This window comes from Oryctolagus cuniculus, chromosome 7, assembly GCF_964237555.1.
Source record: "Oryctolagus cuniculus chromosome 7, mOryCun1.1, whole genome shotgun sequence".
NCBI classification, from domain to species: Eukaryota; Metazoa; Chordata; class Mammalia; order Lagomorpha; family Leporidae; genus Oryctolagus; species Oryctolagus cuniculus.
In genome coordinates, this window is record NC_091438.1 from 21664047 (window position 1) to 21679596 (window position 15550).

At 40.3% G+C, this 15550-nt stretch overlaps 1 protein-coding gene across 25 annotated transcripts in view; it reads left to right on the forward strand.

Annotated features, from left to right (window-relative positions):
• The window catches only part of KMT2C (lysine methyltransferase 2C), a 422602-nt gene that overhangs the window by 323671 nt on the left and 83381 nt on the right, over positions 1-15550 (forward strand). For all 25 annotated transcript variants that reach the window (XM_070077275.1, XM_070077280.1, XM_070077282.1 and 22 more), the window contains 5 exons: positions 4455-4636; positions 4847-5011; positions 5957-6066; positions 6553-6618; positions 7417-7629. In XM_070077275.1, coding sequence (XP_069933376.1) covers positions 4455-4636; positions 4847-5011; positions 5957-6066; positions 6553-6618; positions 7417-7629 — 736 coding nt within the window. The remainder of the gene's footprint in view (positions 1-4454; positions 4637-4846; positions 5012-5956; positions 6067-6552; positions 6619-7416; positions 7630-15550) is intronic.

Consider the following 15550-nt stretch of genomic DNA (forward strand, 5'->3'; position numbering starts at 1 on the left):
AGAGGCCGTTTGGGGGGTGAACCAATGGAAAAAGGAATACCTTTCTCTCTGTCTGTCTGTCTCTCTCTCTCTCTCTCTAACTCTGCCTGTCAAAAAAAAAAAAATCAAATAAGAAGAATTTACATAAAAGAATCTTCATTCTAAAGTGGATATTCTCATATTTTTTGGTGTTAGAACCCTTAGCATTTATGGTCTCTACTGAATCCCAACCCCTATTCACCACTGGTGTTACCGTCTTGACTATTTGGCACTCATTTTTCTTCTAGCTGCCTAGGAGGTGTTTAATTTTTTCCCAGTATGTGTTGTTTGTCCTGGCTGTGGCTTGTGGTTTGACTTTTTTTCCCCCTCTCTTTTATTCATTCTATTTTTTTTGAAAGGCAGAGTTAGAGAGGGAGAGAGGGAGGGAGGGAAGGAGAGAGAGAGAGCACACATCGGCGCTGTGGTGTAGTAGGTAAAGCTGCTACCTGCAGTGCTGTCATCGCATAAGGGCACCAGTTCGAGTCCTGGCTGTTCCTCTTCTGATCAAACTCTCTGCTATGGCCTGGGAAAGATATGAAAGATGGTCCATATTCTTGGGCCACTGTACTCATGTGGGAGATCAAAAGAGGCTCCTGGCTTCATGTCGGTGCAGCTCCAGCTGTTGCGGCCATCTAGGGAGTGAAGCAGTGGATGGAAGACCCCTTCTCTCCCTTTCCCTCTCTGTCTCTGCCTTTCTGTAACTTTACCTTTCAAATAAAATAAATAAACCTTTAAAAAAAAAGGCATATTTGTCACAACTGGAGACGTGATACCATGGATGGTTTTATAACCACACTTGAAAGCACTTTTTTTTTTTTTTTTTTTTTTTTTTTTTTTGACAGGCAGAGTGGACAGTGAGAGAGAGAGACAGAGAGAAAGGTCTTCCTTTGCCGTTGGTTCACCCTCCAATGGCTGCTGCAGCCGGTGCGCTGCAGCCAGCGCACTGCGCTGATCCAATGGCAGGAGCCAGGTACTTATCCTGGTCTCCCATGGGGTGCAGGGCCCAAGCACTTGGGCCATCCTCCACTGCACTCCCTGGCCACAGCAGAGAGCTGGCCTGGAAGAGGGGCAACCGGGACAGAATCCGGCGCCCCGACCGGAACTAGAACCCCGTGTGCCGGCGCCGCAAGGCGGGGGATTAGCCTACTGAGCCGCAGCACCGGGGCCAAGTGGGAATCTTAAAGGGGAAAAATTGTGCAAATATTGAAGTACTGCAGAGGTCGAGTTACACAGTTAGATTTGGGAGTCTGAGGTCTTGACCGACTGATGTGAGCACTTTCTGTGGGTAGGATGTAGGATGCAGAATGTGATATGTTGAAGAGTCAGTACAAGCTGACTTAACCTCGGAGGACAAAAGATAAGTATCTGATGAAAGAGAACTGTGCAAATGAAGATAGAAAAATCCTCTCAGGTGGTTTAGTTTGATCTCTCATTAGAGAGAGAATCTACAGTAGGAGTGGCAGCTTGTGTGTGACCCACTGAGCGCCAAGTGTGACCCACTGAGCGCAACCATGGTATTTTCTTTTGTCTTTGTGGGAATTTTACAAGGGCAGAGTTCTGGATTTGGGAAAGACCATGTGGTCCACAGACTCTAGAATATTTTTTATTTGTATGCTTACAGAAAAAGGTTGCTGGTTTCTGTTCTATGTAACTCTGATCTTCCCATCCTAGACCGTTTTCTCCCTTTGGATAAATAATATAACTTGGTATAAAAAATCAGTAGCAGGCTAGTAGACATGGCTAAATCTCAGATGACACTGAATACCTTTTAGCCACCAGCAAATCCATCTTTCCACATCTGAGGCAACTGCGTTTATTCCTTTTTTTAAAAAATTTTTTGTTTATTTATTTGAAAATCAGTTATACAAAGAGAGGAGAGGCAGAGAGAGAGAGAGGTCTTCCATCCACTGGTTCACTCCCCAGTTGGCCACAATGGCCAGAACTGTGCCGATCCGAAGCCAGGAGCTTCTGGGTCTCACACACAGGTGCGGAGCCCCAAGGACTTGGGCCATCTGCTGCCTTCCCAGGCCATAGCAGAGAGCTGGATCGGAAGTGGAGGAGGTGGGTCTCGAACTAGTGCCCATATGGGATGCTGGTGCTTCAGACCAGGGCGTTAGCCCACTGTGCCACAGCACTGGCCCCCTGATTTAGTTCTTAAAGTATACCTCTTGCCTTCCCTCCGAATCCTTCCAATAACGTATTACTACATTTAGTTAAATTAATAAAGTGTGGACTGGCATTGTGGTTCAGTGGGTTAAGCTGCTGCCTGTACCTCCAGCGTGCCATTTGAGTGCTGTTTCATGTCCTGGCTGTTCCACTTCTAATCCAGCTTTCTGCTAAAGCACCTGGGAAAGCAGCAGAAATGGCCCACATACTTGGGCTCCTGCCATCTATGTGGGAGACTAGAACAGAGTTCTAGGCTCCTGGCTTTGATCTAGCAAAGCACTGGGTATTGTAGCTATTTGGGGAGTGAAACAGCAGACAGAAGATCTGTATGTCTCTCCTCTAGTCTCCTGTAACTCTTATTTTGAAATAACTATGTAAAATATATCTTTAAAAAACAATAGAGGCTTGGCGCTGTGGCATAATGGGTTAAATTGTAGCCTTCAATGCCTGCATCAATTCGAATCTCTTCCACTTCCAATCCAGCTCCCTGATAATGTTCCTGGGAAAGCAGCTGAAAGTGGCCCAAATCTTTGGGACCCTTGGCCCATATGGGAGACCTGGATGAAGCTCCTGGTTTCATTGCTGCCATCTGGGGAGTGAACCAGTGGATGAAAGATATCTCTCTGTTTCTACCTCTCTCTAACTCTGCATTTCAAATAAAATAAATCTTTTTGAAAAAAGTGTTTTGATTTAGTACATATTTACAGTAGATCTAAGAAGTAAAGTTTGACTTTCAAGTTTTTTCAAATTTGAAAAAATGGAGTCAGTGTGAGAGAGAGGTGGACCTTGCTTGCTCCTATCTGCTGGTTCACTATACAAATGCCTACCATAGCCAGGGCTGTGCTGGGGTCAGAATCAGGATTTGCAGTGCAAGCCAGTTCTCTTTTGTGAGTGGCAGGCAACCAGTAAGTAATTTGAGACATCACCACTGTCTTACCAGTTCTGCCTGGTGACAAACTGGAGTCATTAACTGTAACTGGACATCAAACCCAGGCATTCCGATGTGTGTTGAATGTTTTAACCTCTGGAATAAATGCCCACCGCCAACTTCTGTTTCTTGTGGAGTTTTCAGTAGCAAGAAGAAAACATTCACAAGTTATACTCTGTCAGTTTTTAGTTGTTTATTTTTATCTAGTATAGATGAACTGTTCTATTACATTATAAGCGTACTTCAACGTGGTTGTGGAAAAATAGAACTAAGAGAAGTTTAATTCTGCAAGGTCTTTTGATATCTGATCTGTGCATGGTTTTTCATAATATACATGAGTTTTTAATATTTTGTTAAGTTCTTTTTTTCTGGGAAGAGCCCTCACTCTTCCTAGACATTTCCATTCCCTTGCTTTCATTGGTGCCAGTGTCTTGTAGATATGTTGCCCCGCTCTCATCTTTAAAACCTCCTGGACTTTTGTCCTTTGTTGTACACATTGCTTTCTCGACCTCACACTTTCCTTTTCATGTACAACCTCATTCTGCATTTTATTTGTCTATGTGACTTAATAGGGAGAAGATGAGAGTCGAATTTTATGTGTTGGGGTGTCTAAAAGGTATTCTGCTCTTACATATAACTGCTTGTTCATGTTAGGAATTCTAATTTGAAAAGAATTTAGGAACTGCTAATTGATTCTGATATCCAGAGCTGGGAAGTTTGATTATGTTCTGATAAGTGATTTTTTGAATTTAACTCTTTTATTTTCCTCTCTGGTATATTTTAGGTTTTCTTATTCCTCATGAACTGAATTTCTATTTTTTTTTTGATTGCATACTGTGTATTCTGTAGATTTTCAGTTTTCCACTGATTTAGACCCTTGAGAAGAAAATTAGCAAAGGGAAGATGAATTTCAGGAGTGCTAGCTTCATAGCATAGAAATCCTCCAAGATCATAATGTGTATGTGAGAACTCATGTTTTATCTTAAATTTATGTTGTTTCTTTTCTTCGGTTTTAACATTTATGTCCTTACATCATATGCATAAGTTTCAGAAGCATAGAATTGAACAGTAACATAGCAGGCAACCTGATTTCTTTAAAATCCAGACTGTATCTGTAAGTTTAGTGGAATTAAATGTACAGCACCAGTTATTTACGTGGACTAACTAAAGGCATTAGTGTCATCCTTCTGTGTTTCACTTTGCCCAGGGCAGTGTTGGGCCACAGGTGCTCAATAAATGTCCATGACTTGCTTCTTTAGTATAAAATTATTTAATTATGTAATTTGATTATAGATAATGAGGTCTGTTTAATTATAAATTATGTGTGTTGTTTCTTTTACAGATTTCTAAAGTAGTTCTTAGCAAAGGTTGGCGGTGTCTGGAGTGCACTGTGTGTGAGGCCTGCGGGAAGGCAACTGACCCAGGAAGACTCCTGCTTTGTGATGATTGTGACATAAGTTATCACACCTACTGCCTAGACCCTCCATTGCAGACAGTGCCCAAAGGAGGCTGGAAGTGCAAATGGTATTCTGGGATTTATGTTTTCCTTGGTAGACTTTTGCGTTCAGAACTTTCTCCCATCTCTTTAATCACATAGTAAACATTTAGTATGACATATATCACTAATTAGAAAATTCTTTGTGCATAGTTAATAGTTTCCTCCTATTCTGTTTATGTGTAGCCCTCTGAATTATGTAAATAGAATTGAGACTTTTGGGGCGGTTTGGATTTCAGGTGTGTTTGGTGCAGACACTGTGGAGCAACATCTGCAGGTCTGAGATGTGAATGGCAAAACAACTACACACAGTGTGCTCCTTGTGCAAGCCTCTCCTCCTGCCCGGTCTGCTGTCGAAACTATAGAGAAGAAGATCTTATTCTGCAGTGTAGACAATGCGATAGGTATTGTTGTTTTCTACTTTGTCGTCTTTGCAAACATTGCCTAATGAAATTGGAAAGTGTTCCCTTAATCATAACTTTTGCTTTCCAGATTTTTAGTCAGCTAGGAAATTACAAAAGTGATTTTCTGCTTAAATTCCAGACTAAGGGTTTTTATCGTGGGGCTTTTTGAATGTTTATGAATCCCTTGAAATTTGCTAGGGATGATTACCTGCATATTTGTGTTTTCTTACGATAGGTTTTTAAATTGCTTTTATGAGGTATTAAAAATGACCCTGACCTTTTGTATTTTACCTAAGCCACTTCTCTTTCAAGCTGTAGATAATAGATAATTTAATTGTTAGATACAACCTCCCACCCCCCAAAAATCAAGACCGTTTCCTTTGGTCTTACTGGTATATGGTGGAGCTCTGTTAGTGGTTACACATTGTAAATATCAAGGTGTTTACAGTATTTTCTTTATGAATAGTGTAGTTTTCTTAAGACCCTGCTTACAAATTCTTTATTCTAAAGCATGAGAGGTCCTTCAATTTCTTTCCCAGCAAACCATTCAGCTTCACTTTATGTTAAAGTTACTTCAAATTTGTTAACACTTTACCATTGGCTGCCTTCTGAATTTCTTTCTACCTGACCTAAGTAACCTCTTTGCTGGTTTTGATATATTGGTATATGATCACATAATACTTAATCCATACTCCTCATGTAATGTGCTTTTGCTTCCTCCCTTAAATTTATTCTCATTGCTTTTACTTTCCTTCTCAATTCTATGAAAAATTTTGTTAGTCATTAGAGATAAGCAGGACAGAAGGGTGAGATGTGTTAGATAGTAAGAGCATGTGAGATTTAGGGCTTTTAATTATGTAGACTGTCAAGTTCCTGTTGTTTTTAAAAGAAAACAGGATTGAGTATATTCATTTCTTTATAAATGTACACATATGGTCTTTTTAGATGGATGCATGCTGTTTGTCAAAACTTAAATACTGAGGAGGAAGTGGAAAATGTAGCAGACATTGGTTTTGACTGTAGCATGTGCAGACCCTATATGCCCGCATCAAATGGTAAGAGAATAATTCGAAATGTGACTCTGCTGTCCTGTTACTCACTTGCACTTTATTTTCTATAGACAATAAGTCTTAATTCTTCATTCTTTTTTGTCTTTGAGAAACTTACTTTGGCCCAGTAACTTATGAAAATAAGTTCTCCTTTTAATAGATTAATTTTTGTTATCTTCATTTTATATATTAAAACAATTTACCTAAATGGTGAAAATGAATCACTTCAGATGTAAGTCATAATATTACATTCAAGGAGTATAATCTTTTATAGTTATTAGCGATATGTAGAAATCCAGTATACTGATTCTGTATCATTGTTAGTATTTCCTCCCTGAATAAAGTACTTTCACTACTTCCCTTTATGTTTGGCTGTCATTTTATAGACCTTTGTTTAGTTTGTTGAAGCATTTATTTTAAGGGAATCATATTTAAATCTTTAAGTAAACTTTATCTTTTCTGAAAAAATCACCTGAATTTTTTTCTTTTCAGTGCCTTCCTCAGACTGCTGTGACTCTTCACTTGTAGCACAAATTGTCACAAAAGTAAAAGAGCTAGGTAAAATTTGAAACAATTTGCTTTTTAAGCATATGAATCCTTAATTTGTATATTATTGGCTTGTAACATGTTGCCTTAATTGATACATAAAAGGTTCCTTTTATGCAGTTTTACCTGGGAAAAATACCAAGTTTCAGAAATAAGCATTAATCACATTCTTTTGGATTTCATTGATATATTACTGTGCTTAGTTAAGTAATTTAGTCTCTCTCTCTCTTTTTTTTGGGGGGGTGGGTAATAGGTCAGCCTGCATTGGTAATTAATGACATTTTCAGCAGTCATTCTCTTATGTACATGTATTTGTTGCCTTCAGATATGAAAACATTGAGGGTACTACAGATAGTATGCTAAATTTTGTCAATTTAAAAATTTATATCATTTGTACTTTTGACTGCTGCTTTCTATAAATGATTATATTAATGCTTTTTTTTCCACCCTAGCTTCTAGAGCATTGTTGCTTCTCTTGTAAATTGTTCCTAGCTTTAAGTGTTTTTTGGGGGGAAAAGGCTCATAGTAGGGTAGCTGAAGCATTAATTTTAGCTTCAATGTTTCCTTCCTAAATCTTTACATCAATGCATGGAAGTAGAAATGCCAGAAAAACATGCAACCTTTCTGCCAATAAACTCTCTGTCAATCCAAGAAAGTTTGGCCAACTAGTTTTGACATTGTTAAGTGACTTATATTTCCATAGATAACTGCCGTCTTGAACTATAGTCATTTTCCCTTTAAGTGGGTATTTTGGAATAATGAATTTACAGTGAAACCTTAAGTTTGTATTCTTGGGAATTATACTTCTAGATCCACCTAAAACCTACACCCAGGATGGTGTGTGTCTGACTGAATCAGGGATGACTCAGCTGCAGAGCCTCACAGTCACAGTTCCAAGAAGAAAACGGTCAAAACCAAAATTAAAATTGAAGATTATAAATCAGAATAGCGTGGCTGTCCTTCAGACCCCTCCAGACATCCAGTCAGAGCATTCAAGGGATGGGGAAATGGATGATAGTCGAGGTAATACTAATTTATTTTCCATTGAATACATATGTAAGAATTGAAGCATTAAGGTAACTTTTGAAATGTTTGATTTATTTAAAGGTAATCACATTAATGTAGATATCCCTTGATGTGACATTTGCCCATTCTGAGTGATTTTCTTAAATTTTTTCCTTTGGCTTTCATATATCTTCTTAATACAGATTTCCCATATAGAAAATTTGGGGAGCACCATATGATTGAAGATCACAAATGCTTGAGTTTAGGCTTTTTAGGTTTATACATAAATGATCACAGATAATGTCTGCTTTGAAACCAAGTTTATGTTAAAGTAGAGCTTGATATGTACATTCTAGAAATGGAAAAATGATAATGTTTATATAACTTGAAGTTTAAATTTATATTCACAGGGCCAGCGCCGCGGCTCCCTTGGCTAATCCTCCGCCTGTGGTGCTGGCACCCCGGTTCTAGTCCAGGTTGTGGGCTCGATTCTGTCCCAGTTGCTCCTCTTCTAGTCCAGCACTCTGCTGTGGCCCAGGAAGGCAGTGGAGGGTGGCCCAAGTGCTTAGGTCTGCACCTGCATGGGAGACCAGAGAAACACCTGGCTCCTGGCCTGGAAGAGGGGCAACCGGGACAGAATCCGGCGCCCCGACTGGGACTAGAACCCGGTGTGCCGGTGCCGCAGGCGGACAATTAGCCCAGTGATCCGTGGCGCCAGCCCTTTTTATTTTTTTAAAAATTTTTTTTAAAGATTTTATTTATTTGTTTGAGAGGTAGAGTTACAGACAATGAGAGGGAGAGACAGAAAGGTCTTCCTTCCGTTGGTTCACTCCCCAAATGGCCGCAACGGCCGGAGCTGTGCCAATCTGAAGCCAGGAGCCGGGAGCTTCCTCTGGGTCTCCCACATGGGTGCAGGGGCCCAAGGCCCTGGGCCATCTTCCACTGCTCTCCCAGGCCACAGCAGAGAGCTGGACTCAAAGAGGAGTAGCCAGAACTAGAACCGGCTCCCACATGGGATGCCTGCACTGTAGGCGGAGGATCAACCTACTGTGCCACGGAGCCGGCCCCTTAAAATTTTTTTTATTATTAATTTGATTTGAGAGGTAGAGGAGCAAAGAGAGAAACACAGAGAAAGAGATCTTCCATCTGCTGGTTTACTCCCCCAAATGGATGCAAAAGCTGGGACTGTGTCAGGCTGAAGTCAGGATCCCAGAACTCCATTCTGGGTCTCCCGTGGTGGGTGCAGGGGCCCAAGCACCTGAGCCATCCTCCACTGCCCTCCCTGGTGCACCAGCAGGGAGCCATATTGGAAGTAGAACAGCCAGGACTGTTGCCCACATGGGATGCCAACATTGCAGTTGGCATCCCAACCCATTATGCCACTATGCCACTTCATCCTGGAGCTTGCTTTTAATGTTAGGATACAAGAGTGTAAAAAAAAAAATTCTAATGTATTCAGGCAATGCTATTAAAAATAATTAGGTTCATAGGAATTGAGCATGCATAGAGTGGTCTGATAAACTGAAAACAGTCAGTACAGACTTTAAAGAGGTGGGTGAGCCATCTGTTTAACTAAGTGAAGAATGTCTCAGGTGTGAGGAAGCCAGGCCCAGCTTGTATGGGGAATGTTGAGATGACTGTGTCCAGCAAAGTGAGCAAAGGGAACAGTAGGAAGTGATGTGATGGGTGGCTCAGTAAATCATTCAGAACAATTTGCACTTACTAGATGTGGAATGGGAAATAATTGGGTGTTTCTGTAAAGAAGCATGATCTTAATCCTGTTTTAACAGGAAAGATGCTGTTACATGAAAAAACAGTTAAGTAAAAGAATTGTAGCAAGTAGGTCAATCCAGAGGCTGTTGCAGTATTCTAAGTGAGAGAGGATCATGCCATGAAAAGCACATAAGAGATCTTTTAACACTTAGAGAGTGCATATTGTGAAAAATATCTAGATTTCAAAATTTTTTTTGCTCCAGAATTATTTAAATTTCATTTTCTATAAATGGAACTTATAGAATTTGTCACCCTGTTAAGGTGACAGCGTCCTTGTGTCAACATGATTTTATAAGTTTCTGATAATTTATTGTTAAGTCTTTGCATTTCTTTTACAGTGGTGTGCTTTTGCTTTGTGCGGTTTGGGAAAAAGCATTGTGATGCTTGTCTATAGCCACTTCTAAAATATTTTTGAATCGAGAATTTGGTTTTGATATCTAAGGTGGCTTTGGGTTGTGAAGAAGTACTCCGTATATTTAGGAGGAATTCATCAGGTCAACATTAGCTAGAATATACCAAAGAATTTGTTTCTGAGGATCTTAAAAATATCTGAAGAGATGTAGTAAATTTGGGAAATGCTGTATCTTTCAAAAACTGAAAAGTCTGTTGTTATACATAAGTTACTAATATTAGTGGTTTATTAATAATTCTTATTCATTTAAAGTTTATTCATGATTTATCTGCCAAATCATGAGATTATAGAATGTTTTAAATACAACAAAGTCCTTAGAAAGTATTCCTTGGAAATGCTGTTTTGTAGAAAATTACGATGGTAAATGCTAGTGTATTTCAGTTTCTTATTTCTTACTCTTGTGAATGTAAAAAAATCATTTGAAAAATTACCCTGTCTTCCCATTTATTTTCTAGAACAGCTCATTTTTAATTTGGTCTGTTGAATCTGTCCTTGTACTTACTGAATGATTGTTGTTTAAAGTATTGGATGTTGAAGATTGTGATTAAGACAATTTTAGAATTTAGGGTATTGACTATAGTATCTTGCTGACTGTTGCCTTTGCTCACTTATCAGCTGTATCTGAAATCCTTCGTGCAAGGAAAGGAACTTAATCTAGGAATGATTACCAATAAATAGCATCTTATTTGAAGAACATTTGTGCTTTTCTTTGCTAAATGGAAATCCTATTAAAAATGCAGTATTATATTTTGCTATTCTGTGAATATACACATAGATAACCACAAGCACACATAGATACATACTCTTAAAATGAGTTAACTGTATGCATGTACAGGAAAAAGGGAGAGTGTAATCATCACCTATTGTAAACCATTTAACTAGCATGCTTTGATGTGTCAGTACTCTTAGAAAAACAGAGCAGTGGACAATGCTCAAGCCTACTCTGCATATGGTTTAACTTCACTGATGCTTAGTTGTCTCATTTCTAAATATGTATACTAGAACCATTTGCACCGAGTAGCTGCGCTAATGAAATGTGATGGCTTGTGTCACACTGAGCACAGTGTTTCTCATACGGAATGCAATACAAATCGTTGCCATACCACTAACTTTTGTTCCCTTTGAGTGAATAAAGGAATTATGACTATGTTCATGTATTTGAGTGCTTTGATCTAGGGATTGTGCTCTAGAATAATCCTCTGAACTTGATTTTCCAAATCCTTTTCTTTATTTTGGTAGCTGTAGAAATAACATGTAAATGTTTCCTGTATTTTTTTTTTTTTTTTTTTTTGACAGGCAGAGTGGACAGTGAGAGAGAGAGAAAGGTCTTCCTTTGCCGTTGGTTCACCCTCCAATGGCCGCCGCGGCCAGCGCGCTGCGGCCGGCGCACCGCGCTGATCCGATGGCAGGAGCCAGGAGCCAGGTGCTTTTCCTGGTCTCCCATGGGGTGCAGGGCCCAAGCACCTGGGCCATCCTCCACTGCACTCCCTGGCCACAGCAGAGGGCTGGCCTGGAAGAGGGGCAACCGGGACAGAATCCGGCGCCCCGACCGGGACTAGAACCCGGTGTGCCGGCGCCGCTAGGCGGAGGATTAGCCTAGTGAGCCGCGGCGCCGGCCTGTTTCCTGTATTTTAAAGTCATGTCTGACAGGCTCTTTGTTGAGAAGCGCAGCAGATTATGTTGAGGCTAGAAGATATGAAAAATGAATTTGGGGAATCGGAGTCACACTGCAGTGATTGAGTCACTGCTTGGGATACTTGCATCACACTGTCTGATTCCTGGACTCCAGCTTCTTGTTGATGCACACCGTAGGAAGCAGCAGGTGATAGCTCAAGTGCTTAGATCCCTGCCACCCAAATATGAGATCCAGATTTAGTTCTGGGCTCCTGGTTTCTGCTTGTCCCAGCCCTGGCCTTTGCAAGTATTTGGCAAGTGAGCCAGTGGATGGAAGGTGTCTTATTGTCTGTCTCTCTCTACCTTTCAATTAAATGAAAATAAAAATTTAGAAAGTAAAAATTAAATTTTCAAAAGTATTATTGAGTAAAAGTGATCTCTATGCATTACAGTTATGATTTTGTCCATAATGTTAGACTCCTTAGGTATCTGAAGTCCAAATTATGATGCTGTTGGAATATTCTATCAATACCTGTGATTTACTACTTTAAGAAGATAAGTCGCGAGTCATCACTTTAAAATATTAGAAACCAGTGTCTGTGCAATAAAAGCTGACTTTGGGCTAATTCCCCTCCTTGGATTGGAAACCCTGATAGTGCATGAAAAAATCCCAAACCTAACGAGAATAAAATACTCTGCGTTTCAAGAATGGGAACAGAGCACCTTACCTCTGAATTGCTGGCCAAGTGGTGGAACAGCACAATTGATAGGGGTCACGATTGGAGATATGGGAGTAGGATTGTATCTGGGCTATAGCAGGCAATGGGGCGAGGCACATAGAGTGTGGGAAGTGGTATTCAGTGACTGTTGAGGAAACAGGAAGATGGTCTACCTCCCTGTTAAGGTGACAGCGTCCTTGTGTCTTGCTGCCTCTGTAAGGTTAATGTTCATTCTTTCAACTTATTTTTAAAAATTAAGATTTATGTATTTGAAAGGCAAAGTTAGATTGAGAGTGAGATTTTCCGTCTGCTGGTTCATTCCTCAAATGGCCAGAACAGCCAGGGCTGTGCTGTGCTGAAACCAGGAGCTTCATCCATGTCTCCTTGTGAGTACTATCATTCAAGCACTTGGACCATCTGCCAGTGCTTTCCCTGGTGCCTTAGAGAGTAGACTGGACTCAAACTGGTGCTCACGTGGGATGTTGTTACTGCAGGAGTGGATTATTCTGCTGTGCCACCGTGCCAGACCCTGTCTTCAGTTTCTTTCATCAGTGTTTTATAGTTTTTAGTATACATAACTTCTTTGGATATTTTCATGTGTCTTTTTCTTTTTGCTGCATTTATGAATGAAATTTTTCCCTTGATTTCTCCTTCAGGTAGATTGTTATTGATAAAAAGAAGTATAACTGTTATATATTGATTTTGTATCCTGATACTTTTCTGAATTTCTTTATTAGGTCTGATACTTCCATCCCTCCCTGCCCCCATGGAGACTTTAGGGCTTTCTACATACAAACATGTCATCTGCAATTAGGGATAATTTTACTTTTCTGATTGGAATGTCTTTTATTTCCTTTCCTTGTCTGATTGCTCTAGCTAGTACTTCTAATATAGTGTTTAATAGAAATGTTGAATGTGGGCATCCTTGTGTTAGATAGTAGAAGAAAAGTTTTCAGTTTTTCCCCGTTTTGGGTTTATTTTTGAATAGATGTTATTTGTGCATAATGTAAAGAATGTAAAGGATTCAAAAGAATAAGCAATGAAAAACTAGTCTTCTTCCTAATCATCTCTTCCCCCGAGGTAACCATTGTTTTCTTCCAATCTTCTAGAGAGTAGTTCAGGTATATATAGTATGTATTAATGGGACAGTTTCTCATATTTAAATCGTGTAGTCTTTCTTCATTGTAGCCTGTGAGCATCAGAGATCTCATGTGAAGATATTGGTTAGAAGGGCCATTAACCTTCAATAACACCATGATAGGTTATGGCCATGTATCTCAGTATGTGAGTTCACTAATATCAGGATGATACCCATCAGTAGAAGTGCTCTCTGGGTTTTCACTATCCCTGTGTGAATAGTGGTCTGTAAGCCAGTTCCAGTGTTAGAGTAGGCAACAGATTGCTACATGTGATTAATTTTGGGCGTCCCTGTTCACTGTCATCCTGGGGATCATCTGATACTCTCTCCTGTGCTGAACTTATTTTCTGTGAATGCCATGCATTTCTTTTTTTAAATTTTATTTTTATTTATTTGAGAGGTAGAGTATAGAGGTAGACAGAGAGGGAGAGACAGAGAAAAAGGTCTTCCATTCGCTGGTTCACTCCCTAATTGGCCACAATAGCTGGAGCTGCACTGATCCAGAGCCAGGAGCTTCTTCCAGGTCTCCCATGTGGGTGCAGGGGCCCAAGGACTTGGGCCTTCTTCCACTGCTTTGCCAAGGCCATAGCAGAGAGCTGGATTGGAAGTGAAGCAGCTGGGACTCGAACCGGTACCCATATGGGATGCTGGCACGGCAGGCAGTGGCTTTACCAGCTGCACCACAGCACCGACCCCGATTCCATGCATTTCTATTCCTTGTTTCTTCACCTGATATTGTTGGAACATATCTTTCATAGTTTCCTGAGAGTGTATGGCACGTACATTTGGGTGATGGCTGTCTTCTGAAAATTTCATTATTTTCATCTACTACTTGTTTTTTTTTCTCATGTTGAAAATGTACAGATTTTATTAAAGTCATTGATCCAATGTTTTTTGGTTTGAGTTCATTTCTTTTTGTGTGATGTGTGTTTTCTCTTCAAAATCTTAAAGGATTTTAGGAAATTCTTTTCCCTTTGACTTATGAAGTTTGATTGACAAATGTCAATGTGTGGATACTTTTTTATCTGCTTTTATCCGCTTTTTTCCCATTCTGTGTTCTCTTTTGCATTCAGCCTACCATATCATATACTTTATTGCTAAGAATTGTTTTATGTTCTCAGTTCTTTCTCTCTCCTGGTAATAGAGTTTCATCAGATTAAGCCTTAATTTTACATTGTTGGTTATCAGTGAGGAACTTGGGTCTGGCTTTGTGGCACAGCCAGTTAAGCTGCTGCTTGTGGTGCTGGCATCCCATGCTCTAGCTCTGGTTCAAGTCCTGGCTGCTTCAGTTCCTGTCCAGTTCCCAGCTAATGCTCTTGGGAAAGCAGTGAATTTGACTCAAGTGCTTGGGTTCCTGGCCACCAGTATGGGAGACCTGGAAGGAGTTGTGGGCTCCTGGCCCAGTCCCAGCCTTTCCAACCCTTTGCAGAATGAACCAGTAGATGGAAGATCTGTATTTTCCTTATACTATAGAGTAAATCATAGTTAATTTAGAGAATTTTAAATACTGTGATGTTAAAATAGCATAGGACCTGAACTTCAATATACATTACATAATTTCATTTATTTTATTCAGTGAAATATTTGTTGAACACCTTTTAAATGCTATGTTAAACAAGCTAACTATTAATGTGAAAGCTTTAGTGTTGTTTTTGTTTGTTTGTTTGTTTTTTTAAAAAACAGGCAGAGTGGACAGTGAGAGAGACAGAGAGAAAGGTCTTCCTTTGCCGTTGGTTCACCCTCCAATGGCCGCCGCAGCCGGCACACCGCGCTGATCTGAAGTCAGGAGCCAGGTGCTTCCCCTGGTCTCCCATGGGGTGCAGGGCTCAAGTACTTGGGCCATCCTCCACTGCACTCCCTGGCCATAGCAGAGAGCTGGCCTGGAAGAGGGGCAACCGGGACAGAATCCAGCGCCCCGACCGGGACTAGAACCCTGTGTGCCGGCGCCGCTAGGTGGAGGATTAGCCTATTGAGCCGCAGTGCCAGCCTGAAAGCTTTAGTTTTAAGATGTTTTAGTTTGTATTCATGTGGAGAATATAATCTATTAGGGACATAAACTTTTTTTTTTAAAGATTTATTTATATGAAAGGTAGAGTGATGGAAGGTATGAGAGAGAAAGAGATCAACTTCCATCCATTGATTCATTCCCCCAAATTGCTATAATTGCCAGGGCTGGGCCAGGCCAAAGCTAGGAGTTTGGAACTCCATCTGGGTCTCCCACATGGGTGGCAGGTGTCTACGCACTAGGGTTGTCTTCCACAGCTTTCACAGGCACATTAGTAG